This window comes from Orcinus orca, chromosome 14 (genome assembly GCF_937001465.1).
Source record: "Orcinus orca chromosome 14, mOrcOrc1.1, whole genome shotgun sequence".
NCBI classification, from domain to species: domain Eukaryota; kingdom Metazoa; phylum Chordata; class Mammalia; order Artiodactyla; family Delphinidae; genus Orcinus; species Orcinus orca.
The window spans coordinates 43,850,690-43,876,574 of NC_064572.1; the positions used below are offsets into that span (position 1 = coordinate 43,850,690).

Here is a 25,885-nt window from a genome sequence, read left to right on the forward strand (position 1 = left end):
ATTATTAGCCCATTTCACAAAGGAGGACACTGAGGCTGGGACAGGTTTTGTCACTTGGTCTAAGCCCGTTGGATTCAAACTGGAACAGCCTGGCTCCAGAGTCTGTGCTGGTGCCTGCACCTGTTTACAGAGGTAAGCAGACACTTTTGATAACGAGTGAATTAGAATGGTTTCTTCTTGCCATTCTTTATGCAGCCCTGAGAGGCTGCTCCCCATGTCCTTCCTTGTACAAACAAAACCGAAGCAGGCCTACAGGACAGGAGAGGGGATGGCCACAGCTTGACATCTGAGACATACAACTTCTCCACGGGATGCACAGATCCCATTTTGTTAGAAATTCTTGTTTTTCAAAAATCTGTCTTTTCAAGGGAACATGATTCAAGCGTCTCACTTCAGTAAACATGGCTTCTTAACTTCAGAGGAGATCTGAGGGGCTCTGATATTTCCCCTGAGTGTCCAGCTGTGTTCCCTAGGAACACATTTTCGCGTCTTGTGACCCAACACTCACTTTGTCTTCTCACCTGCTTCTCCTAGAAACGTGGTGTGTTAGCAGGCCCTCTGATTCATTTTATTGAATGAATCGGTTAGTAGCACCTGCTGGTATAGCCCCAAAACGACTTTTATGTGATAGAAACAAGCTTAGCTTGGCTCCAGCCACCATCCCGTGTGTTGGGATGTCCGTGCTGGACTTGGGCTGGCTCTGTTGATGATGGGAATGTTGGTCTGACTGAGACATAATGACTTTCAGAGTCTGGGGAGAAGCCAAGTAGCAAAAGAACTTATTGAGAAGAGGAGTCTGGGCTATATATAGCGAGAGATGTGGGTGCCATCAGCATATAGGATCATTCATTCATTTATTCAGGTATATGGTAACAGTTTATTGAGCATCTACTCTGTGCCAACCCCTGATAAAGGTGCAGTGGTCTTCTTGCACAGAGCTAACATTTAGTGGATATGTGGCTCTCGGGGGTAATTAATGCCGGGGAATAGCTGAGATCTTCTACAGTACACTTTTGAAATGAGAACATGTGGCATCTATTTGAAACCAGAAAACTGTTGTGGGGAGTCTGGAAGGACACTGAGCAGCAGACAGACAGAAACGCATCCAACAAAATACGTAGTGAGATACAAGAAAGATGCCATTGTTTTTTTTTTCTAATTAAAAATTTTTTAAAATTATGTAAGTTACAGGTGTACAATAGAGTGATTCACAATTTTTAAAGGTCACACTCCATTTATAGCTCTTACAAAATATTGGCTATTTTCCCCGTGTTGTACAATATATCCTTGTAGCTTATTTTATACCTAATAGTTTGTACCTCTTACTCCCCTACCCCTGTATTGCCCTTCCCTCTTTCCTGTCCCCACTGGTAACCACTAGTTTGTTCTCTGTATCTGTGAGTCTGCTTCTTTTTTGTTACATTCACTAATTTGTTTTATTTTTTAGATTCTACATATAAGTGATATCATACAGGATTTGTCTTTTTCTGTCTGACTTACTTCACTTAGCACAATTCCCTCCAAGTCCATCCATGTTGCTACAAATGCCAAATTTTCATTCTTTATTTATGGCTGAGTAGTATTCCATTGTGTATATATATATCTTCTTTATCCATTCATCTGTTGATGGACACTTAGGTTGCTTCCATATCTTGGCAACTGTAAATGATGCTGCTATGAACATTGGCGTGCATGTATCTTTTTGAATTAGTGGGTGTTTTTTTTTTTGGATATATACCCAGGAGTGGAATTGCTGGGTCATAAGGCAGTTCTGTTTTTAGTTTTTTGAGAAACCGCCATACTGTTTTCCACAGTGGCTGCACCAATTTACATTCCCGCCAAGAGTCTACGAGGGTTCACTTTTCTCCACATCCAGGCCAACATTTGTTATTGGCTTCTTCTTGATGACAGCCATTCTGACAGGTGTGAGGTGATACCTCATTTGTGGATTTGATTTGCATTTCCATGATGATTAGCGATGATGAGCATCTTCTCATGTGCCTGTTAGATGCCATTGCTTTTTACCCATTAAATCAGCAAGAATTAAAAAATGGTAACTAAGGAAGTGTGGACTCTGGTACTTGCTTGATAAGAAGACTGTACATTGATGAGGTGTTTCGGGAGAAGCTGTTTGGAAATACGTGTCCAGAGCCTAACATTTTTACCTCTCTTTAGACCAAGCTATTTCCTTTTAGGAATGTATTGCAATCTGGTATTTAATCATGAATATATGCAAAGGCTTAGACACGAGGCCTGTCATCACAGTGTTGTTTATAGTAGTGAAGCATTGGAAATGACTTAAATGCCTAAATGTAGGGGATTAGTTAAATAAAGGATCAGCATGGTTCTGCAGCCACCACACACCATTAAAAATGAAGATGTAGAGGATCTTTAACAACATGGGAAATATCCACAATACTTTTCTGTGACATAAAAAAAGTTATGAACTAATTTATGAGGAAAAAAATGGATTGAGAGAAGATATTAGCGATTTTTAAAGGCAACAAGGGATCAGTTTCTAAAATATACTCTCTCAAAGCAACAGGAAAAAGATAGGCAAGGACAAATAAGCAAAGGTTATGAGTAATCACTTTTCAGAAGAGGAAATCCGAAAGGCTATGAATCATATAAAGAGATGCTCAGACTCATTAGTAAGTGAGAGAGAAGCAAATTAAAATGAGGGATCAGGACTTCCCTGGTGGTGTAGTGGTTAAGAATCCTCCTGCCAATGCAGGGGACACGGGTTTGAGCCCTGGTCCAGGAAGATCCCACATGCCGTGGAGCAACTAAGCTCGTGCGCCACAACTACTGAGCCTGCACTCTAGAGCCCGCGAGCCACAACTACTGAGTTCATGTGCCACAACTACTGAAGCCCGCGTGCCTACAGCCCGCGCTCTGCAACAAGAGAATCCACTGCAATGAGAAGCCCATGCACCACAACGAAGAGTAGCCCCTGCTCACTGCAACTAGAGAAAGCCTGCACACAGCAATGAAGACCTAATGCAGCCAAAAAAAAAAAAAAAAAAATGTGGGAGCACTTTACTTCAATCAGATCAGCAAACATTAGAAAGCAGTGTGATGTTAAGCCGGGGTACAGAGAAGATGGTAGAGGAGCCTGTGGGGGGAGTGTGGCCTGGTGCCAGCTTTCTGGAGGCATCTGAGTTGATGGTACTTGGTTGAACTGAGAGACATACACCCTTGACTCAGCACTCCCACTCTGGTGTTTATACCCAGAGCCAGTCACATGCAGCCCCATGAGGGGAGTCTCGTGGGAATGTCCAGGACAGGATAGAGGGCAGTCTGAGAAGTCTCAGGCAATCTAACCACCTACTGCGGAGCAAACAAATCAAATAGGCACGTGATGCCCACTGTGTAACACGGAGCAGCGGTTAGAAGAAATGAGGTTGACAAATACAGAGCCACGTGCTTGGGTCTGAGGTCATAATGTTCAGTGAGACAGTAAGCTGAGAAAAGATGCAGAAGGTCGTTCGGGGAACTTAAAATGATGCATCCAGAAATCATGTTCTTGTGCCATGTTTTATAACGACTCGTGCTATCAAGCAGGTGGGCTGGGTGGGGTGGGGAGGATGGGACTGGGGGATGAAAAGCCAAGGGAAGAATGAATAAACCATCAGTGCCAGAGAAGAACCTGGTCCTGGTCAGGAAAGAGACCACGCTGAGACTGAGAGATGTGAGGCACCCTGCCACCTGTCCCTGAGGGTCAACCTCAAAACGGAAACAAATAAACCCACACCAAGTCCCAGACAACCAACCAAAAAAATCAAAAGTACAGATAAAAAGTTTGCTTCAACAATATTATTAAACAGTCTATTCGTAGATAAAAGCCTGAATATCAACAGTCATTTTTCTGGATATAGGCCTTGATATTCTTCCTGATATTTTTTTTTCTTCCCAATTTTCAATGCTGAACATACATGGCTTTTGTATGAGAAAGTGTCTTCTGCAAATGAAGTCTGAGAGCAATAGGCATGTGTGATAGAAGAAGAGCCAGGGACTCATGGAGCTCTGTACCTAAAGGGTGAGAATGTTCCAAAGAGGGAGGACTCATCTGGCCACGTGACCCTTAGTTAACTCCCATTCTAGCCTGCAAGGGGTGTGTGTTTGGGCTAAAACTAAAGCATGACACACCTCTGCAGCTGCTTAGCCCAGAGCAAAACACCGGGAGACCCACCTCCGTGTCCATCTGTCTGTTTGCTGTCCCTTGACTGGTGGCTGTCGGTTGCTGGCAGGATGCCGGGATGGACTCCTATGTGGTGACATCGTGGCCTGGGAAGGCTTCTTTCAGGGAACCTGGACACTCTGGTCCCTGCTGGGAGTTTCTTGCACTCCTGACAAAAAAACAACAGGCAAACCTTTGCTGTTCTGTGAGTCAGTCCTGACATGGCTACAGAGTATGACAATTGAAAAGTCAAGGACACAAATAAAGGTACCTTCTCAAGGTTACCTATCTGGTAAATCAGGCTTTGGCTAGTTTCATGGTGTATGTCCCGATCGTCACGCCTGCTGACCCTGGGTCCCCGGCTCGTACACATTACTTTTGTGTGCACTAACGGAGAAGTCCTTTTAAGTTAACTTGGGGGTTTAAAGAGTCATTTTGAGGACAAATTCCTCTAAAAATATTGAGTGTGAAGCAAATGTTGCTGAGAATGAACTTACATCCTTTTCATCTCATGTGGTAGAAGGAAGTTAAAATAGAAGATACAGAATTACATGCCTCTACAAATATTGGTGGGACATTTACACGTCTATTCTATTTACTCAGCCTTTTTAAAGAGGAGCAGTGTCAGGTAATCAAAACACAGGCTTTGGTGTTAAAGCCTTGCATTTCAACTGCATGTCTCACTACCCTGGTGCCCTTTGGTTCAGTCAGTTTCCTTACTTACATAGAAAAAATAGGAAAACCCATCTCTTTCGTGAGAGAGTCTGTGTAGAGAGCCCAGGACGGTGCCTGGCAAACGTTAGATTGTCAATATGAGTCACATCTAAATTGGAGTCTCTTTTTTCAGAAGTGTTCCTTATTTTAGTCAGTTTCAGATTCTTAGAGGAACCATCTGCAACAGGAACTGGACTGAATGAGGATGGTACCTTGTCCCACAATCAGTTTCATCAGAAAGTGTTGTGACAGGACTGTTCATTTTTCTTTTTTGCTCTGAATTCAGATCTGCTTTGCTGAGGCATGGAGGCAAAAGAGGTCTCAGAGGCTGAAGACAGAGCTGAGGATCCAGGTTCTGAAAATAAAGGCCAGCCTGATGCTGCTCAGCCTGATTTCCCACCAGGAGGGCAGACCCCTGGCCCCACTGCCCTCTGGGAGATGCTAGAAAGGAAGTTTCTGGAATACCAGCAGTTGGCTCCCAGGAGCCCAGCTGAACATCAGAAGAGCCTGTTGAATCTTCTCCCACTATTCCTAAAGGTTGGTGTTCTCATTTTTGAAACTGTAAAAAGATGATACAGCGCTCTGGGGACACTTCCGGGATGATTGGAAGCTGGAGTCAGTAGTTTTAATATCATCACAAGTGGTCTCTGACTGGTTGCTTAGAGGAGAGTGTTGTGCTATTTAATAAAGATAGCAAGCAAGACTCATCTCCAGGTGAGGATGGGCTTGGAAAGGATGGACAGTTGGCTCTTGAGTACCATTGTCTCTTTAGTTTAAAAAAATGATATTGTTTAACAATGATATTTTCAATCCCAGCTTGGGAGCCAGAGGAGAAACCTGTACCTTCGGGAGCTAGAAGGGCATCTGTGTCCTGACATGTGAGTGGCAGGGTGGCTGGTAACCTCAAACACCAGTAATGCCAACACCAGGGCCTGGGAGAGCCGTAACATAAATTGTGCCAATGATGCAAACTGAGGTGTAATCCATGGGAGCAGCAAAGCAGTGCTCCCTCCCCTGGTTGCAGACACACAAGAGAAGTCCAGCCTGTCCACTGGGCTGGCACTCTGACTAGTGGCAGCTGGTGACAGTTTGGGTACAAGGGATTTCCTTTATTGTCTTGGAATAAAGCTCCTGCCAGTGAGGTCTGCCTTATAGCTGAAAATATTGAAGTCTAATTGTAGAGCTGGAAATGCGTCTTTTTATGAAGACTTAGTTTTTGCTTGACTATTGATTTGGGGTTATTAGTACAAAAACCATGTACCTACATTCAAAGTGCAGAGAATATGAGATACTTTTCACATTGGAAAGTAAACTAGAACAGGTGGAGGCTTTGCAGGTTTTTATTGGGAAACCCCTTTGTTAATATGTTTCATCTCACTTATTAACCAGGAATACTTAAGGATTTCCAAAGATGACTCAGAATTTCCTTGGGATCAAATTTATAGGATGCATGGAATACTTAAGCATGCCTTTCTGTAAAAAATTGCCAAGTAACTTATTGTCCGTGAATTCATTGTTTTTCTCCATGTTTCAGATTCGGATACTCCATCCAACCCATTTCACAGATTGGATAACTGGGGCATGGGGAACATACTGGAAAAGAGGAACTAGATAAGGAGAGAGGGCCAGGTTTCTCCTTCCCAGCCATCCCTGCTCTAATGACCCCAGCTTCTGGGAGGTAGCTTTGTCTCACCCAGTTCTCAGATCAAATCTGCCTTATAAAAGGAAAAATGTGAGCATTGCCCCCTCCCCCCCAAATCACTGGGAAGGCATATGGGGTCCAGCCACTGCACTGTATCTTTTCCACCCCTCTGGGCAGCCCTAGCTCTGATGAAAGGACTCTGCATCTGAGAACCAGGGCTTGATATTTCCTTGCCTCTCTCCAGATTGTTGATTTGAGAATTCATTCATTTGTTGTACAAATATTTTTTGAGCTCCTATACTCTGTTCTAGGGCCTGGTGCTATGAAAGTAAGGACGACAGATAGAGGTTTTACCTGCATCTGTCCAGAGCAGAGGATAACTGACTAGCACCCAGAATGTGTTCTGTTTGGCTTGTAGGGGTTAAAAATGAATTAGTGCCATTTTTTCAAAGTGGAAACTTTTCAGGTGAGACTTAGACTTCAGATTTCTCTTGAAAATATTTGTAGCTGTAATACCAATAATTGGATGGAGATGGTTAGGGGCACCTCTTTTAAACAGAAGATGGTCTTGGTCTCTCAGTTTACCCTAGTCCCCCACTCCCTAATATCTTTCGCCCAACCCATATCACTCATTTATGTTATCTGACCCTGTAGGCATTGACCTCATGGATAGCAAGCTGTTCCTATTATAACTGAACCTTGGTATTGGTCCATGTTTCCCAAACCTTTTCCTGGTAAAAGGAGGAACAACAGCCCTATTGCTGAATACGTGGGCTTTAGAGTCAAACAGTAGGGCTCCAGTCCCAGCTCCATTGCTTATTAGCTGTGCATCCTTGAGCAAGCTACTAAATGTTACTGAGCCTCAGTTTCCTCATCTGTAAAGTGGAATCAATACCAATTTGCTGGGAGACTGTGAGGGTGAGATCAGATGAGGATTGTAAAGTCCACAGCACGTGGAAAGCAGACATGATCCCCATCACCTTTCCACCAACCTCCTGGAAACTGACTGCACATGTGCAGTTTGAGATCCTGTCACCACGATTCCCCAAACTGCTGACAAAATCTGCTATGTTTTGGATCCCTGGAGCCCACCTCTGATGAACCCTGTAGAGGCAGTTTATTACAGGCTTTTTATCATTTTCTTAAAATCTGTATCTTTTATTAAGTCCTATATGTTTACAAACCTGTTGTTCTTATTAAGTTATGACTAATAAACCCTGCCAGAACCACAGCCCTCAGGCTTCTTAATTAAGAGCTGGTAGCAGAAAGGAACATGGGGAAGGTGGGAGGTTTTGGGGGGTTGTAATGCAGATAAAATCTGAGCTGTAGATGAAGACTGAGGACAGCCATTGGAATACAAGTCCCTGTGTTAGAAGTCAAGCTTGTAACCACTCTGTTCTGAATTTTATACCCATAAAACAGAACTCTTCAAGGTTGTCTGCAGAGAACCCATTAGAAATATCAGGACTTTAAAAAAAGTCATGCCGTCTCCCATGCCATGTGGCCGATTAATGTCTGATTCCTCCAAACACACAGCAGGGGATGAACTTCTCCCTTATCCTGTCATTGTTTATACATAAATCTGCATCTACTATGAGGCAAATACAAAGAGGGGCTTGGTTGGTTCTATAGTAAATTCTAGCCCCACTGCCTCCCAAGTTGAAGAAACACTGCAGTTGTTAAGGAGTAAACCCACTCAACATTTTGGTGACTGTCTTGGTGATAAGAAGTCTCAGGGCACTGGAATCCCAGCAGGGAGCTGCCCTGAGGGGATGAGTCAGAAATGAAGTTCTCACTGGGATCTGCAGGCTCTCCTCCTCTACCAAGCTCCATCACTCCCTTTCCTAGGTCAAAGCCAGGGCAAGTCGTTACTTTCACTGATGATAGGTAGTAATATTCACCAAGCTCTAATTAACTAAGCCAGGCATTTTGTTCCATGCTTACAAGCCCTTATAATAACCCTGTGAAGTAGGTGCTATTTTTATCCCAGCTTTATAAATGAGGAAAGGGAGGTTTAGAGATGTTGCATAACTTGGCCAAGGTCAGCCAGCTGTTAGTGGGGAGCAGAACTTAACCTGGGCAGTCCACCCGGGCTCGTGTTGTTAACCATTGCGTTCCCCCGGGCAGTGCTGAGGTTCATAGAACGGAGCACATCTGGTTTCTTTCCCTATCTCATGACCCACTGTGCGATGGCTTTGCCTGGCTCGTACCTATGTCCCATTTCATACAAAAAGGATGCCACCCCCTGCACATGTGCTGTTTGTTTAGCTGACTCCAGGATGTTGCAGACAAGGAGGAGGTTTTATTGCATCACACAGGAAGCAGCACAAAGCCAATGACTTCAGAGTAACCACTCTAAAGTAACCAGAGTGCAGAGCAGTGCTTGCAGGAAGGATTCAATTGACTGCTACTCTTTCTCTGCCAAGAGGCTTGGGCTTTGGTCTTTCTAGCACCCTTCCCTATCATAAGATCTTACACCAAGAGAAGAAGGCATTCTGCTAGCAAGCATGGGTAGGTCCTGTTGGCCTTCAGTTGAGTTTGCTTTGGGGGAAAGGGGACCACTTGGGTCCTCTCATTGCATAGAGATATAGGGTAATAATAGATGGAGAAAACTAGAGCTACAGATGTAGCTGTTGAAGATTGTTCTTAGAATATGTACTTTGAGAGAAAGTAGGCAGCGAGACAGGGAATCCTTAGAAATTAGTGTAAAATTCCTCACTGTCTGGGACAGACCACCTGGGGGGTGGGGCTACATGGGAAGAAAAGGGAATCTGTGGATGTGGTAGATTAGAGATACTGTGGATGGGTTCACACTGCTCCCTTCAAGAGGTGACATCTATGTCCCCTCCCCTTGAGTCTGGATGGGTTTGTGATGGCTTGACTAATGGAATAGGGCACAAATGACATTTCTGGGCTCAGGCCTCAAGAGACTTGTAGCCTCTCTCTGTCACTTGAAATACTCATGCTTAGAACCCTGCTTCCATGTTGTGAGGAAGCCCAAGCAGCCCCGAGTAAAAGCCTATGTGGAGAGAAACCAAACTCACTGACCGTGCAGCTGCACTTGCTGCTGAAAGTCAGCACAACTGGCCAGCCATGTGAGTGTGCCATGTGGCAAATGGATCTCTTAGCCCTTGTCCGCTGCCCCAGCTGAAGCAGAGAAAAGCTGCTCCTGCTGAGCCCTGCCCAAACTGCAGATCCATGAGAAAAATAAATGATTGCTGTTATTTTAAGCCACTCAATTTGGGTCCAGTTTGTTATACAGCAATAGATAATCAGAACAGTAGGTAACATGGACAGGAATCCATTTATTTCCTAGTGTGGAGGGATTGGAATTAACACTAAATCAGTTGTACTTGGAGATGAGTGTATTTGTGTGTGTGTGTGTACAGCTACTCTTAGGCTAACTGCCTGGCCAGTGGTACAGCGTTTATACCATTGGGTGTGGTCAATTATTCTCATACAAACCCAGCATGGACCCAACTGACTATGGAAGAGAGAGAAGTAACATTAAATATAATAATAGGGATGACCAACAGTTATTTCCAAGTGTGGTATCCAGAGGGGATGGTGAGGGTAAATACCCCTTCTTGTCCATCCCTGACTCTAACCCACTTCAGAGTGGGGCCTGCAGTATGGTTTATTCCCTCCTCAGGGGAACAATATTTGTGTTATGTTAGTAAAGTTTTGATGCATCAGTTTTTTTTTTTTTTCTGTTTACAAAGGAGAGAATCAATTGTGTCACATTATCAGGGGAAACTCATGTAAAGTCTCTGAAGTGTTTTGAGTTCACTTAAAGGTCAAACCACCAAACTCTGAGGCAATGAAGAAATAGTAACACTGCAGTCACACTTGAAAACTAACCAGATTCTCTGTCATTCAAAGCTGGGGTTTTGTCCCATCTCCTCTAGAGCTTCTGTCTTCCTTATGCTCTGGAGACCAGAGCATCATTTTCTTTCTCTTTCTTCCATGTGAGGGGACAGCCACGAGGCATGATGGTGCAGTTCAGAGAATATAAGTAAATAAAAGTTTTTAAAAATATTGAACAATATTCTCCCAGCGTGAAAATCCCAGTTTGGGAAAAAAATTAGTTCCTTTCAAAAGCTGCCGTAACTCTTTGGGGTCTCCACGGTACCATTCAGTAAATGATTGCCTCTGTGCATCAAACAGCACCCCAGTGGCCTGAAAGAGTTAATGGGGCCTCCAGAAGTAGCCATCTTGGTCCCAGGAAGGAGTGTGAGCCTTGGGAGAATCTGGCTGAGCGTACAATTACTGTTCAACTCACAGTGGCCCGATCTGCTTTATTGCAGAATGCCTACTGGAGTCCCACTGCTCAAAGATGATCTCCATGCCTCTGAGTCAACTCCCTGCAAATTGGTCTTTGAGGGGTTTGCCACTGCAGGGAGGAGGCACAGGAATTTGTTAGGAAGATATCATAGCAGATATGATATCAGTCCTGGGGAGGGAAATAATGTTACCACTGAAATTCCCAGCCAGAAGGACTGACTTTATCTCTCCAGAGATTAACCTTTCCATGTGAGAGCTGGTTTCCAGGTGGTAGCCATACATTTCTTAGACATGCACATGCTACTTGTGTATGTGTGAGAGAACTCAGCTCTTTACTCTGCTGTTTAACTTGTTCTCTAGGATTACCCTATGGCTCAGCCTCTGTTTCTGTAAAGTGGGAATAATAATAATCCCAATCCCTATGCAGATTAGTGGAAACAATGCATGTCAGTGCTTGGCCCAGCATTTGGCACAAAACCAGTGCTCCGCAACACATTCGGCCATCGTTCTGCACACTGTGGGTCTCATAATCGTGTGTTTGCTTATCAAATATTTGGTGAAGGTCTCCTGTGTATAATAGTGTTTAACATTCACCTAGTATTTTTGTAGTTCTAGCAAAGTTCTGATGCACTGCTTTTTTATTTACAAAGGAAAGGTGCGACTATGTTCGTTTATAGGGCAGAAAATTTTTAAGTGTTTCAGATACAAAGTTTTGTTCAAATCAAAATAACCAAGTACTCACCACCCATATAAAAGAAATGAAGCATTTCAGATAAACTAAAGCCACCTGTGCATGAATTCTAGAACTCATTCCCCTTCCACCCTCCTCCAATGGTAACTCCCAACCTGCTGAACTATCATGCCCTGTGGGAAATGATATATAGAGAGACAGCAAGTTACAGAAGTATATTACAGTATCATTCTAAAATACCTGTGAGACTATATGTAAATTATACAGTAATATGGGTGCATTTTTATAACCATAAGCAATATTATTGTGTAATTTATGTACAGTCTCACAGGTTTTTGTAGACTCATACTGTAATATGCTGTTACAATTTGCTTTTTCCACAACATTCTATTTTGGGGATTTATCCATATTGATACAGCTCTATTTTTCTTATTCAGTTCTATATGCTATCCTTATATAGATATGTCACAAATTATTCATTCATTATCCTATTGATGAACATTGTTTTTCCCAATCAAAAATAATGCTACATGAATATTTCTTGTTAACGTCACCTTGTGCATGTGTGCATTTCTCTAGGGACTAAACCAAAGATTGGAATTGGTGGGTTTTTGGATGTGTGCCCCTTTAACTTTATTGGATTACGTTAAATGCTTCTTCAAAGAGGTTCTTCTAAGTGACACTCCATCATAGAGTATGGGGGTTTCATGGTTCCTCACCTTCACCCACATTTGATATTGTCAGATTTTTCATTTTTACTAACCAGAAAATTATAAAATATCTCCTTGCAGTTATAGTTTGCATTTTCCTGATTATTAGTAATTTGCCATTTATCTTTCAATAAGTTACTTGTTTCATTTGCCCATTTTTTAAAAATCAGATTTTTTTCTTATTAATTTATAGGAGTCTAAATACCAGTCCTTTGTCAGTTATATGCATTGCAGATATTTTCTCCCAATCTGTGGTTTGCCTCCTCATTTTGTATATGGTGTCTTTTCATATAGAGAAGAGTTTTAAAGGTTTTTACTTTTAAACAAATGTAGGTAGTATCTATTGCAAGGAAACATATTGAAAATGATTTCCCTTTGGAAATTTTATGTGTTTTTCACCCCTTCTAAAGGAGGATCTCAGCTTAAAAAAACTTGGTCAGGCCTCTGGGCAGGAACATAATTTAATACGGCTGGTGAGTGGGAGCAGGAGTCAGGAGTCCAGCAAAATTACATTTCATAGAGGCCACTAATTGGCACAGCAGCTTACCTTCCTGGTGGGAACCTGGGATCAGGAATTGCCAGGAACTCAAGTCTGGGGCCGAGGACAGTCACTCCACTCTGTACTCAGCCTGTGACAAGAAGGGAGAACAAAGGGAAAAGGCTTTGCATGAAAAGCAGATCTAGGGATAGGATTACTACGGAAACTGGGAGGAAATTTTGAAAAGAGTCTGGCATCCCAAGCAGAACTGTAAAAGACTTCTATTAAACAGTATCCTAAACAATAAGGGGAAAAAGTCTGAGGAAAATGATGAGCAGATGGGATAGAGATTAAAGGGACAGATAAGAAAGGATTTTAAGGAAATTAAAAAGAAATAGGAGATTAAAAAAAATGACAACAACTTGGACTCGGAAAGGATTTCCTAAGCTTGTAACTAAATCCAGAAAGCAAAGGAATGGACTGAGAAATTTCTTTTCATAGGAATTTCAGATTTCTGTACAGCAAAACCAAACAATACCAAATTTAAAGATGAAATGACAAATTCGAAAAAAATCGAGATAGTATTATAGACCAATGGTTAACGATTTTTATATATAAAGAGATTTTTGAAATAAATAAGAAAATAGTGAAAACTCCAATAGGATAATAGGCCAAGAGTAAAAATGGACAATTCAAGAGGCATGAAAAGCATTCATCCACTCTAGTTATCCAAAGATTGCAATTGAAATGAGATACTTTTTCTTCTACAAGTTTTCTCATTTAAGATGAAAAAGCACCATAGACCATAGTGCTTGACGTTGGCATGGGTGGAGAGAAATCAGACATTTTCCATGGAGCCCTTGGAGGCTAATCTGGTAAATTGTTTCTGGAGAGTGAGTTAGTAGTTAGTAATAGGTACTAAATCACTAAAAAGAGAAAAAAAAACCACTCTTTTAATTGAAAATCCCACATTTTTAATCCTACAATTAAATTAATTGTAGGATTAAATTAATCCTTTTTAGAATTTATCTGAAAGAAATACTTGCATGACTAAAACTAAGATATCTGCATGAGGTTTGACAAGTGTGTAAGAGGAGAATCAGTGAGACACAGCAATTGATGGTGAGGAAGGGGAGGGACGCGGGATGTAGAAAATCACTCCTGGAATTTCCCACTAGGGCAGGTGGGTGCCTGGTAGGGACATTCACTGAGGCAGGATGCAGCAGGTCTGGGGGGAAGGCAGTGGATTCAGTTATGTGTGTTTGATGTTTCAGGAGCACGAGTTCAGGGGAGACGTCCAGGGGCCAGTTGGAGGTGTTTGGAGCTCAGCAGGAAGTTGAAGAATTCATAGGCACTAGTGTAGGGAGACAGTGAAAGCTGGAGGGTAGGTGATTCAGCGGCCTTTGGATGCACCTGGCTCAAGCGAGTTGAGCCACTGGTTTGGGCTGGCGGGGGGGAAGGAGGTGATTCTGATGCCTTGCTTTGTAGCTTTGCCATCTCTGAGCGAATCCTGCATGTTGCACTTCAGGCCTGGGAACACTCCGTGGGGATCATCTGCTTTCCCAGTCTCCAAAGGCTGGCTGAAGATGTTTCCAACCAACTTGCCCAAGAAATACAGAAGGCACTGGTGGGAAAGCCTGCAGGTGAGAGAAGAGAGGTCCTGGAGAACTTCACAGTAAGCAAAACAGCTCTGTAGACCCCTCCCAGGCCTCCGGCTAAGCCCCTCTCTGCTTTCTAGAGGAGTGAGAGTAGTGACTTCGAAAGCACCCGGAAGGCCAGGTTCTGCCACTGAATACCCTGGAGAACAAAGGAAAAGGCTAAAAGAGGGAAGAGAAGAGGGACTTGGGAAACTCTGCTGCTCCTGGGAGGGACACAAACACACACACATACATACACACACAGACACACAGAAGCCAAAGGCAAGCATGTTTCCTGCTGCAGGTCTCCTGACTTGCATCCTTCCACTCAGGAAGCTGGACCCCAGAGGCTGGGCTAGGAGACTGAGGGCAGGAGGGAATTCCAGGGGGAAGGAGTGGCTTGAGCATGGTGTAGATTGCAGGAATCCCTGTGACAAAAGGGGCTGTGTGATACAGGAAGTGGGGAAAAGACACTGGATTGTGGCAAGTCCAATTGCCGAGGAGCTTGTTATTATTATTTAGCAATAGGGAGCCATTGATGGTTATTGAACAGGGAGGGTGGTATGATAAAGGCTATCCTCCAAGGAGATTCATGTGGCAGAGAGTGAAATGTTTGGTACAGATGCAGGTGTCATTGTTGGGAGGGCAAGAGGCAGAAGTTCCCTAGAGACGCTAAGGCACATCTCATGGAGAGAGGGGCCCACGTGGAGAGAAGCTGGGTGACCAGGCCACCACACTGCCCTGCTGGTGACCCTTTCTCCCCTCCCCCACACTCTTCCAGAGCAAGCACGGGTGGCAGCTGGGCAGTTGCTGTGGTGTAAGGGAGATGCGGATGCAGAGCAGGATGGCCACCTGCTCCTGAAGTCAGTGTACGTGCTCACGGGGACAGATTCGGTAAGTTCCAGGCCCCAGTGGCCCAGCCTGGGTGCTTCTCACCTGTGTACAGAGGGACGTCCCAGCTCAGGGCAGTGGCATGTCTCAAGGGTGTCTTTATTTTCATGAAATTGATTTATCATTTTTCCTTCCCTACTTCCCCTCGGATATAGAACGTGGACTTCAGAGTCTGAAATTCATATTCACATCCTGCCTTTTCAGTTGACAAGCTGTGTGTAACCTTGAGCAAATAACTTGACCTCTTTGCATCTCTGTTGTGTTGTTAATTCTAAAATTGGGGATAAGAATGCCTCCATTCTAGGGTCAGTGTGAGGATCAAAAATGACTGATGTGTATGGACTACATTTCCTGTGTGTCAGGGTGAGGCTGGGCGCATCCCATGCATTGTACTAATTAATCCTCCCCAAACCCTACGAGTCAGCTTACAGCGATGCTGCACTGGTGACAAGAAATCAGGTTCGCCCGTGATATGCAGCTGTAGTCTGTCTGACTCTGTGCTCTGAGCCACTGCTCTTTACTACCTCCGGCTAAATTCAGACTAAAGGAGCAAGGCCTGTAGGCACCTGCCCTGTGTCTCCCCAGAGACGAAAGCAACCGCTCCTCCTTCCCTTCCCACCCAGGCCCCATCCTGGCTGCAGTCACGGCCTCCCACCATGAAGCAGGGACCCTGAGTGGTTTGCCAAGGACTGGTGTCCTCTCAGGCAGAAGCAGTCCCTGGGAGCTGTGGCCATCAGCAGCAGTGGCCGAGGCCCTGTGCAGGGCAGGCCCAGAGTCTCCTCCATCTAGCGAGGCTGCCCATTGTGAGCCTCCTGGTGCCCAGACTAGGAACAGCAGGGAACCAGGCTGGGGTGGTGGCTGCCCTCTGTCTAATGGTGAGCAGAGGCATCAGACAGGCATTTGGAGACAGTGCCAGGAGGTGAGAGAGGAGCACAGCAAACAGTTGTTCACCGGTGGGAGGACCATCTGACTTTTCTTCCATGTAAACTGCCTGGACCACCATCAGGGACAGTGGCCTGGAGCACAGGGTGGGGGCTTTTCAGCCCCTGGAGAAGGACTGTTTTCAGTCTGAAGAGTAAAAAGTAACCTAGAGCCTTGTTTTCTGCTGCGAGGAGTCTGCCCCCAAAGCAGTGAGAGAGTAAGCAGTTGGCTTTCTGGGGAGGCAGTGCAGTTTGGAGGACAGGGAGAGCCACCCTGAGTGCAGTCATGCAGGGCCACATGTCCAATACGGGGGCAGACACTACCTGCAGTGGAAGCTTTTAGGGACTAGTGGCCTGCAGTACACTCCTGCTGCTGGCCCAGGCTGTACATTCCTCTTTTCTCTTTTCTAATTTACCCACCATGTCTGTGAGATTAGTCAGTCGGGTGGGAAATTGCATGGACAGTATAATTTTTAATAACCGTGCACGCGCTGTCTCACAGTCACGTGTGTGTGCACACATGCGTGTAGAGGCCACAGCCACAGTAATCCTGGTGCAGCTGCAGGCACAGCCTGTGAAGAGAGGCCCTGGGAAGCCTCACACTCAGGTTGGCCCCTCTCTGCCAGCTCCCTATCTCCTCTCTGTCTGGCAGCCCTGGGGCTGTTTAGCTGTGGTGTGGCTCTCTGGATTATTGGTCCTCACCTATAGGGCTGTTTCGGTCATGATGAGGTCTTAAATCTGGACGAAGGGATGGACAGGGCCCTGAGCACGTCCTTAATTCAGTTGCGTGTACTTGTTCTCAACCACCTCTTCCCTACTGAGTTTCCAGTTCCCTCATCAGGAGGAAACCTACCAAAATCAGAGGTATGATTGCCAGGAAAGCCCTGGATTTCTGCCCTGCACCAGTTCCACCCTCCTGCCCTCCCTCCTTTCCTTCCTTCCTATCATCTGTCTACTGTGTAAAAGATATAATGTTTATCGAGCACATAATACACACTTTATATCAACTTAATCTTCACAGCCATCCCAGTGGGCCCTATGATTGCCTCCATTCTTAACTGAGAATGTGTCGCCCAGAGAGAGGAAGTGACTTACCCACGTTCGTGGCTAAAACAGCCGCACTGGCTGACCTCTCTAGTCTGGGTCTGGAGCCGTGCTCTGCCTGGCTCTGCGGCCCTGGGTCACGTCTGCTCTTCACTTGCAGGAGACGCTGGGCAGAGTTGCCGAATCGGGGCTCCCAGCCCTGCTCCTCCAGTGCCTTTACCTCTTCTTTGTCTTTCCTCTGGGAAAGAAAGAGCTTTTTGAGAGTGATGTTCAAGTTCAGAGGATGTTTGTGCAGGTGAGTGGGAGGAGGGCTGGACTCCCCTGGGCCGAGACCGAGCTCTGCTTCTCCAACCTCCTTTCATCTCTCTCCTCCTAGTTCTGAAGCTCCTCTATTCTCCTGGAGGGTCCAGATCACCCCTTTCCCCCAGGCTCTGCAAATGCCGGGGAACCCCACGCATTCGGAAGATGGAGTTTCTCTCCATCTCGCTGTATCCTTGTATTGCCCTTGTTCTCTCCCAGGACGGTGTGCTCCTCCTCCCCCACTCGGCAACACCAGCTCCTTGTCCTCTAGTCTGTGTTCTAAGGTCCCGCCGACCCTCCCGGACATCTGGAACCTCCTGTCTCTGGCCCCTGCACCTCTGAGAACAAACATGCTAAGCCCCCTTGCAGAACTGTAGCCAACATTTTCTAAGTACTTGCTATGTACCCACCCTTATGCCATAACCTCACCTCTGTCACCTCCCCGAGCCCTCTCTTCCACCACAGGATGTGTGTGGTTTTGTGATCTAAGGCACGGTGAGTAAACATGAGTCCAGGGTCACAGAGGTGGTGGGTCGGGGCTGGGATTGGAACCCTGGGAACCTGGCTCCTGAGACTGCTCACAGAAAGGCATTTAACCACTCTGTGCGGTCACCTCCGTCTCTCCTCCCAGAGGCCATCTCAGGCATCACATGCTATGTCCTCATGTCATTACCCATCTTTCCTATCCTCTCTGACCAGCAGCGACTTTTAACATAACTTCTCACCTCTCTCCCCTGCCCCCTTACTGACAAGTTCTGCTTTCTCAGCTTTTGGGATGCTGCATTCTCCAGAAAACTCCTCCTGCCTCTCTGGTGGGGGGACTGTGTATCTTACTCATCTTTGTGCCTTGGCCAGGGTCTCGCACAGAGCAGGTACTTCGGACCATTTGGGGATTGCCGATGCAGCTGTCCACTGAACATGCACGTCCACATCCCCATCCATTTTAGACCAATTCTCAGGCCAGAATCATCTTTACCAGAGGGTATCTCATAAGTTCTGGCAGGTTCCACTTATGGTGGGTTGTCCATAAGCTGCATCTGTTAGAAATTTAGGTGTCCTTTGCCCACACATAAATCATATTTTAAGTGGTGACCAGGACACGGTACTGGGTACTTAAGTCTTTACTGTGTGGCTTCTATGTGCTCTGCAGGGAATTAGTACAGCCCTGTCTTCCTGGTCCTCTCCATGTATGGACAGAATGTGAGCCACAGTGATACCACATCAGAGTTCCTCAGGGTTTCCTTATTTCATTCCACAAAATATAGAGAACTCCTCTTGGGCTCGTCACTATGCCGGACCCACGGTCTCTCACAGAGATGACAGAGAGACAGAGAAGTTAAACGGGGAGATCAGTCACGCGAATAAATGATCAGCGTCCAATTTTTTAAGTGCTCTGATGGAAAAGTGAGAGATGTGCTGGGAAATGAGGACAAGAGTATAAATGGAGGCCCTTCTGAGGAAATGGCATTGAATCTCCCTGGTTTGGGGCAGAGGGTGACCACATATGACCCCATCCTTCCCGCTGAGACATGGAAAATTAGGGAACAAATTCATCACAGGAAGGAGGCTTCCTAACCAGAGTCTCTTTGGCTTTTTTTTTTCCAGATGTTGCTCAACATTTGCGGTGAGGCTCAGGGTCTGGAGGGACTTCTCTCTGGAAACGAGCTCCAGTCTCTTGTGATTGCCACGACGTGTCTTCGGGAGCACAGCTGCTCCTTTTGGAAGGAGCCCACCTTCTGTGTGCTGAAGGCAATCTCCAAGGCCCAAAACCTTAGCATCATCCAATACCTGCAGGGTATGACCCTGGGAGACCAGGGCTGGGCTGTGGGCACACTTTCTAGAATAAGACCTTGGGATGCCCTTGCAGCATCAGTATAGATTCCAGGGACCAAAATAGTGATGAACAAACAGGATTTTCACCGATGCCCAACTATGCCTAGTAGGTGACCCTACATTGCTTGGGTCCATTCATGAAAGTGTCTTTATTGTTCATTTTGATGCTCTACTGGAGGAGAGAGGGAAAGGGGAACTCATTTACTACACACATGCTGTTGAACAGGCACTGTGCTGGGCTCATTTGTATGTTACCTCATTTGCTTCTTTGAGATACATATTGATAATTAATGCCATTTTCCAGCAGAGGAAACAGATTGAGTGATAGAAGAATTTGCCAAGGCTCCCCAGCTAGTGAAGAAGAGAATCAAATATTAACCCTGGAGATGCCTGATTCCAGTGCCTTAGGTTCTGCTCTGGGCAGCATGTGTAAGGGTTAAGGACTTAGATTCTGGAACCAGATGGCCTGGGGTGCGGGCTCCAGCTCTGTCCTCCTAGCTGAGTGACCTTGGGCACTTAACTGCTTGGGTGCTTCCGTTTTTTCATCTGTAAAATGGAGATAATAATCCCGTTGAGCTCAATGGATTGTTGTGACACTTCGATGAGTCGGCATATTTGAAGTGCTTAGACCTGCTTGTCCACAGACACTTGCCCTGTGACCTGTCTTCTTTCTGGGGCCTCCTATAATAGCCGGTGTCAGCTGGTGAGAGCTGGGAAAGTACAAGCCCACCCTCTTACTGTAATTGAGCCCTGGGACGAAACTTCATCCCCAGTTTCAAGACTGAAATTTCCCAGTGAAGCCAGGGCCCAGTGGTAATGGTGCAGGGCTGAGCTGGGCCTGAGGTGCTCAGCATCCCCTGAGAAAAGGCTGCCTGCCTTGGTGGCGGGGGTCTCTCGCTGCGGTCATTATTCTCAGCCGGAAAAGAAAAACGCCACCGCAGTGAGGAGCTGGCCACAAAAGCACTGTGCCATAGGGGAATGAGTAGTTTCCATGGGCGTATAGGCTGAGGAGAAGGTCAGGAAGTAAGGACTAGCCTGGTGTCCACAACTCTCAGTGCTGCCCTGTCTGGCATGCAGAGTTTGGAACTTGTCCTTGGCCTCGCAGGTGAGGGACTGAGAATGCCTTATCTCAAATTCTGGTAGACACTTTTCCTGATCCACTGGTGTGACTTTCTGGGCACTCAGAAGAGGCTTCCCCCAATGAAAGGGCCCTAAAAACAGTGATCCACCCAAATGCAAACCCAGTGACATCTCTCTGCTGACTCCGTTCTTTCCCTGGCTTCTCACAGCTCTGGGGTAACCAGTGTGTTCCACAGCAGGCCACATACCAGTGGGGCCTGTCTTCCTCGCCCTCCCTTGTGGACCACACTTCCCGGCTCCAACCCCCTGGATTCTTTAGTAGCTGATACACACCATCTTTTTGCCCTTCATCTTCCCACGGGTTCATATATCCTTCCCTACACTTTTCATCAAGCTCATTTCTGCTCAGCATTGCTTCCTTAAGGTCTTCTGTGACACTCAGGTCTGGTGTCTTGCATCTTGTTATTAATGGGCCTGGACTGTCCTGTGTGCTGGGAATGAAGAGCAGAGGGCTTAGAGGCTCCCTTCCACTTCCTGTTTCACCTGCTCTCCATCTGGGCCCTCGAGTGTGGCTCTCAGGATGACACTTCTCATGGAGGAGGCTTCTTCTTGATCCAAGAACCAGCAGAAAAGTGTTTTGAATGAATTCTCATTCACATCTTGATATACAGTGTAAAGGCAGGTGGGGAGGGAATGACCACTGAAGAAAAGCTATTGCCTTTGAATTAGCAGGGGTGTGTTTCCTTCCTGCAGCCATGGATTGCATCAAGATCTCCCTCCAGAACCTCTCCAGGCTTGCAGACACTCTCCCTGCTCCCGAGGTGAGCGAGGCACTGAGCCTCGTCTTGGGCTTTGTGAAGGACTCCTACCCTGTCTCCTCTGCTCTGTTCCTGGAGTTTGAGAATGGGGAGGGCTACCCTCTGCTACTCAAAGTGTTACTTCGGTAAGTGGCTGTGCTTGGTGGGGAAGAAACGGTGGAAGCCAAGGTCCTCACAATCATTTGCAGTGCTTTGGAGAAAGACAGATATTGGGGCTTCTCAGAATGTCTTCTGAAATACAAATCTCCACAGAGCATGGCCAGAGAGACTTTTATTGCAAAAGTAAATCAACATGCAGCCGGGTTTGCAGCTACTTCTTTAGGAAACCAATGGGTGATCGCAATAATAGTTTTACCAAGTCCATTTGGTGGCATGTACCACCTGCATGCCTGCTGGCCTAACAGCCACCTGTCAGAATCCACATCCTGTGTTGGAGGGCTTTCTGGGATGGCTGTGACCAGCTCTGCCTATATGCTTGGGGGTTGGAAGTGCCCATAGATCAACAACTCCAGGACCAGCCCTCTACCAATGACTGGTAGAAGCTGATGGATCCGTACCCAGCAGATTTGCCCCTTGGGTGAGATAGCTCTACCCTGCCTTCCAGAGTCCCTGGGAGGATTAGAAACAAAAGCAATACTCACTCTTGAAATAAGCATGAGGAAGTCTAATAAAGTCCAATTATTTCCCATGATGTCTGTATTGTTGCCATTCTGAAATATCAAATCTCTCATTTTGGGGGTGCTTCTGCCCTGCTGGTGCCCTAAGCTCGTGACTTCTGGGGGTCTGGCCACGGAAAGCAGCCTTCCGGTGAGCAGATGCTGTGGCTCTTCACAGCTTTCTCTTTATTCTAATTGCACGTCCTCAGATCAAGGGCTGAGGCTTGCAGACAGAGTGACTTTCATCCCTCCCTGCGTCTTTTGGTGCTGAACTGGTGGAGACCTTTTGGGTCTTGCCCAGCACTGCGATTTCCATTGCCTCTGTATCCCTGCAAGGAGCACCATGAGCAAACCTGGCTGCTCCGTCCAAGACGTCCAGGGAGCTGGCCTCGTCTGTCCCCACAGGTATGACGGGCTGACCCAGAGCGAAGTGGACCCCCACCTAGAGGAGCTCCTTGGGCTGGTGGTGTGGCTGACAACCTGTGGGAGGTCAGAGCTGAAGGTGTTCGACAGCATCACTTACCCGCAGCTGGAAGGCTTCAAGTTCCATCACGAGGCTTCTGGTGGGTCATTGGGTGTCTCTGGGTGCCTGACAGCACTTGGCACTGTGCCCTGACAAGGCAATGCAGGTCATTCCCTGATTCCCTGTGCAGAAACAAACATGTGGCACCCATCAGTGATATAGTAGGGGCTGATTCTCTCATGCCTTTGGGGACATTTAAAATCTCTCCTTTATAGATTTTTCCAGACGACCTGGGTGGGACTGAGACGAAATGTTTGCTTTAAAAAGGCAAAGACTCTCTCAGATAATGGAGGGAGCCTGTGATCTCCATCACAGGTGTGACTTACTTGGTAACATCTGCTTATCTAACAGGGACTGATGGCCCTGAAACAGCCATCCAGGCTCAGAGTCAGTGCCTCCTTAGCTCTACAAGATACTGACTGATTGATTGACGAACTCAATCAACATGTACTGATAATTTCTGTCCAGCAGCCACTCCACCCCATGCTGGGTACCACCGTGAAGAGGCCAGGTGTCTGCTCCTTAAAACTTCTCTATAGAGACCATCACACAAACCTTGAGCCATAATCTACTCAGTAACTGGCTGATAAACAGGCACAGTGGTGACACCAGTGCAGAGAATTAGCTCTGCCTGGGTCAGTCAGGAAACCCTGCACAGAGCGTCCCATTCAAGACAAGTTTCAAGGCAAAGGATGGGTCATCCAGGGAGAAAAGAGGGGGAAGAAATATAAAGACAGAAGGTACAGCCTGGGGAGAGAAATGGTGACCAGAAACATCTGGGTGAGTCTGGGGAGATGGGCAGAGAGACCTGCGCAGACCAGAGGTGGAGGCTGCAAAGCTGTGAGACCAGTTTAGGAAAAGCCACTGGATGTGACTCCAGCAGACGCACAGGGGAGTGGCTGGATTAGAGAGGAGTTTCAGAAACATCTCGAGTGTCTGAAGCACAGAGGGCTGGAGGCGGGGAGTTCTCTGAGGAAGTATCTCCTGGGTAAGAGAGAATGAGACTTAACCTTCTAGCTGGAGAGAAAGGAGGGAGTGGGTTTGGAAGGTGTCTTTATTTAACAGCTTGCCTAGAAATGAAACTGACTTTGCTTAGTAATCTTTAACATCATTTGATTTTAATTAATTGAAACCAATCCTCCAGTCCTGTGCTGCCCGATGGAAATATAATGCGAGCCACATTACGTAATTTTAAATGTTCTAGCAGCAAAATTTTAAAAATTAAAAAGAAATAGGTTAAATTATTTTTAATAATATATTTTATTTAACCCAATATATCCAAAATATTACCATCAAAAAATGTGATCGTACAAATAATTGTTAATGACTTTTTTTTTTGCCTTCTTTTCTTAGTGCTCCATCTTGAAAATCTGATGAGTATTTTTACACTCAGGGCACGCCTGAGTTCACAGTGGCCACATTTCAAATGCTTAATTATCCAGCATGTCTTGGACAATGCAACTCCAGCCTTATTCACATTCTGGGCATATGGCTTTTCTGGACTTCTGATAGACATTTACCCACAGGAGCTAGATAATAGAAACTTTAAATGGTATTTCCTCGTGATAATGCAAGCATGTATTTCTAGGCATAGGCAGGAGAAATGATTTGCAGGATTATTTCTTTTTTGCATCTTCAGGGGTGACCGTGAAGAATCTTCAGGCCTTCCAAGTCCTGCAGAATGTTTTCCACAAAGCCAGTGACCCTGTCCTCTGCACCAAAGTCCTGTCATCCATCAGGACCATGTGGGCCTGGAACGCCCGCAACTTCTTCCTGCTGGAGTGGACCCTGCAGCCCATCTCGCAGTTCGTGGAGATCGTGCCCCTGAAGCCGACCCTGGTGCAGATGCACTTCTTCCAGCTGCTGGAGGTCCTGGTGTTTGAGCTGCATTACGTGCCCCATGAGATCCTGCGGAAGGTGCAGCGCCTGATCCAGGAGAGCCCAGAACCGCTCGTCACCCTCGTGGCCTTGAAAACTGTCCTCAGGATCGCTGGCGGGGACCTGCTCTTCACTGACATCTTCCGGGACTCGGGGCTCCTGGGCCTGCTGCTAGCCCAGCTACGGAAGAAGGCTAAGATCCTGAGGAAGTCAGGTGCCTTCCAGGAGCTTTAGGAGGGGAAGTGGGGAATGCGTGGGGGCCAGTGTTAGCTGGGCCTGGTCTGTGTACCAGCCCTACCACCCATTAACATAACAGAGAAAGTGAGTGTGCCCATGTCACCTGGTGCCCTGAGAGTCAGAGAGGGTACCCCTGGGCTACATGGCTTCACAGCACAGGCAGCCTCCCTATTTTCTATAACTTGCCTGATCTTCCCCATGAAGAGGTAGGAGGGATGGGTGTAACTAGAAGCCGACTCATGGGACTAACTCAGCCCTGATGAGTTCTTAGTTTTCATATACCTCCTGCAGTAGATATTGTCTGAGTGTGTAGGTAGGGAAACAGCAGAAGGACAGGTCCTCAGCAATGCAAAGGGGAAAGGAGGCTCAGAGAGGCTTGAAAGTCCAGGATGGAAGGGTGTGTGGGACACGTCCGGGGTCAGCTGGGATACGGCCACCTTGCTCACATGGTGCTGTCGGACCCAATGGCCTCCCACCTGGAGCAGAGGTCAGTCACCAGGGCCTTGCTGGCCAGCTTGTCCCTCTAAACCTTGGCCACACTTTTGCATGCCCTGCTGGGCTGTACACCCATGGCTCCTTGGCAGCACTCCCTCACCCTGCCTCAGGAGCGTGGGCCTGGGATTTCCCTGCCTAACCATGCCCCATGTACATACCCTGGATTTTACAAGTCTTCCAGGGGATTTTGATGCACTCAAGTTGGAGAACCTCTGATGTAAGTGTTGTAGGGTCACATCTTACAAATTGGGATGCACACTCCTTTATAAGGGAAGCATGATACTCATCTTTTTTAAGAGGATAGGAAACTAATGGAATTGGAGATTTGGGGTCATAGCACATGTACTTAAAAATGTTTCTTCATTGCTTCTTAAATATGGCAGGAAACAAAGAGTCCAATCCTGGAGTTCAGGATATAGAAAGAGAACTGACTTCTGTGATGCTGAGAACTGTGGTCACGCTTCTGAAAGGATCGGTTCGGAATGCAGGTAAGGGTGGTTATCAAATTCACCTCATCACTGGTTGGGAAAACATTAACTATTTCCTGGTGACTTATGTCATTGTTCAAAGGCCATATCCAAGGAATAACCAACACTATTGCTGTGGCTCATGTCCATTCACTTGTTGATGTTCAGGGATCGACAGTAAATTGGTAGACACATCAGTTGACACTTTTTACTGTTTAGGTTGCTAAATAAGGCTGGGAATCAAAGAGTTATCTTAAATTTATGAGACCACAGAAACCCCATCTCTCTCAAGTAAAATCTTTTAATATACTGCTGCACTGACTATAGATACTTTTTTAAAAAGATTCAAATTGTAAAATACAAGCAAAGAAAACTCATCATTTTTTTTTTTTTTTTTCGGTGTGCGG

The 25,885-nt window shown here is 46.1% G+C and overlaps 1 protein-coding gene across 5 annotated transcripts in view; it reads left to right on the forward strand.

The window, feature by feature from the left end:
• WDFY4 (WDFY family member 4) overlaps window positions 1-25,885 on the forward strand; it is a 281,181-nt gene that overhangs the window by 13,770 nt on the left and 241,526 nt on the right. For all 5 annotated transcript variants that reach the window (XM_049697129.1, XM_049697128.1, XM_049697131.1 and 2 more), the window contains 9 exons: window positions 5,181-5,431; window positions 14,228-14,342; window positions 15,118-15,230; window positions 17,352-17,486; window positions 19,097-19,286; window positions 21,158-21,347; window positions 22,284-22,441; window positions 24,041-24,493; window positions 25,395-25,499. In XM_049697129.1, the coding sequence (XP_049553086.1) occupies window positions 5,198-5,431; window positions 14,228-14,342; window positions 15,118-15,230; window positions 17,352-17,486; window positions 19,097-19,286; window positions 21,158-21,347; window positions 22,284-22,441; window positions 24,041-24,493; window positions 25,395-25,499 (1,693 nt within the window). In that variant the 5' untranslated portion in view covers window positions 5,181-5,197. The remainder of the gene's footprint in view (window positions 1-5,180; window positions 5,432-14,227; window positions 14,343-15,117; window positions 15,231-17,351; window positions 17,487-19,096; window positions 19,287-21,157; window positions 21,348-22,283; window positions 22,442-24,040; window positions 24,494-25,394; window positions 25,500-25,885) is intronic.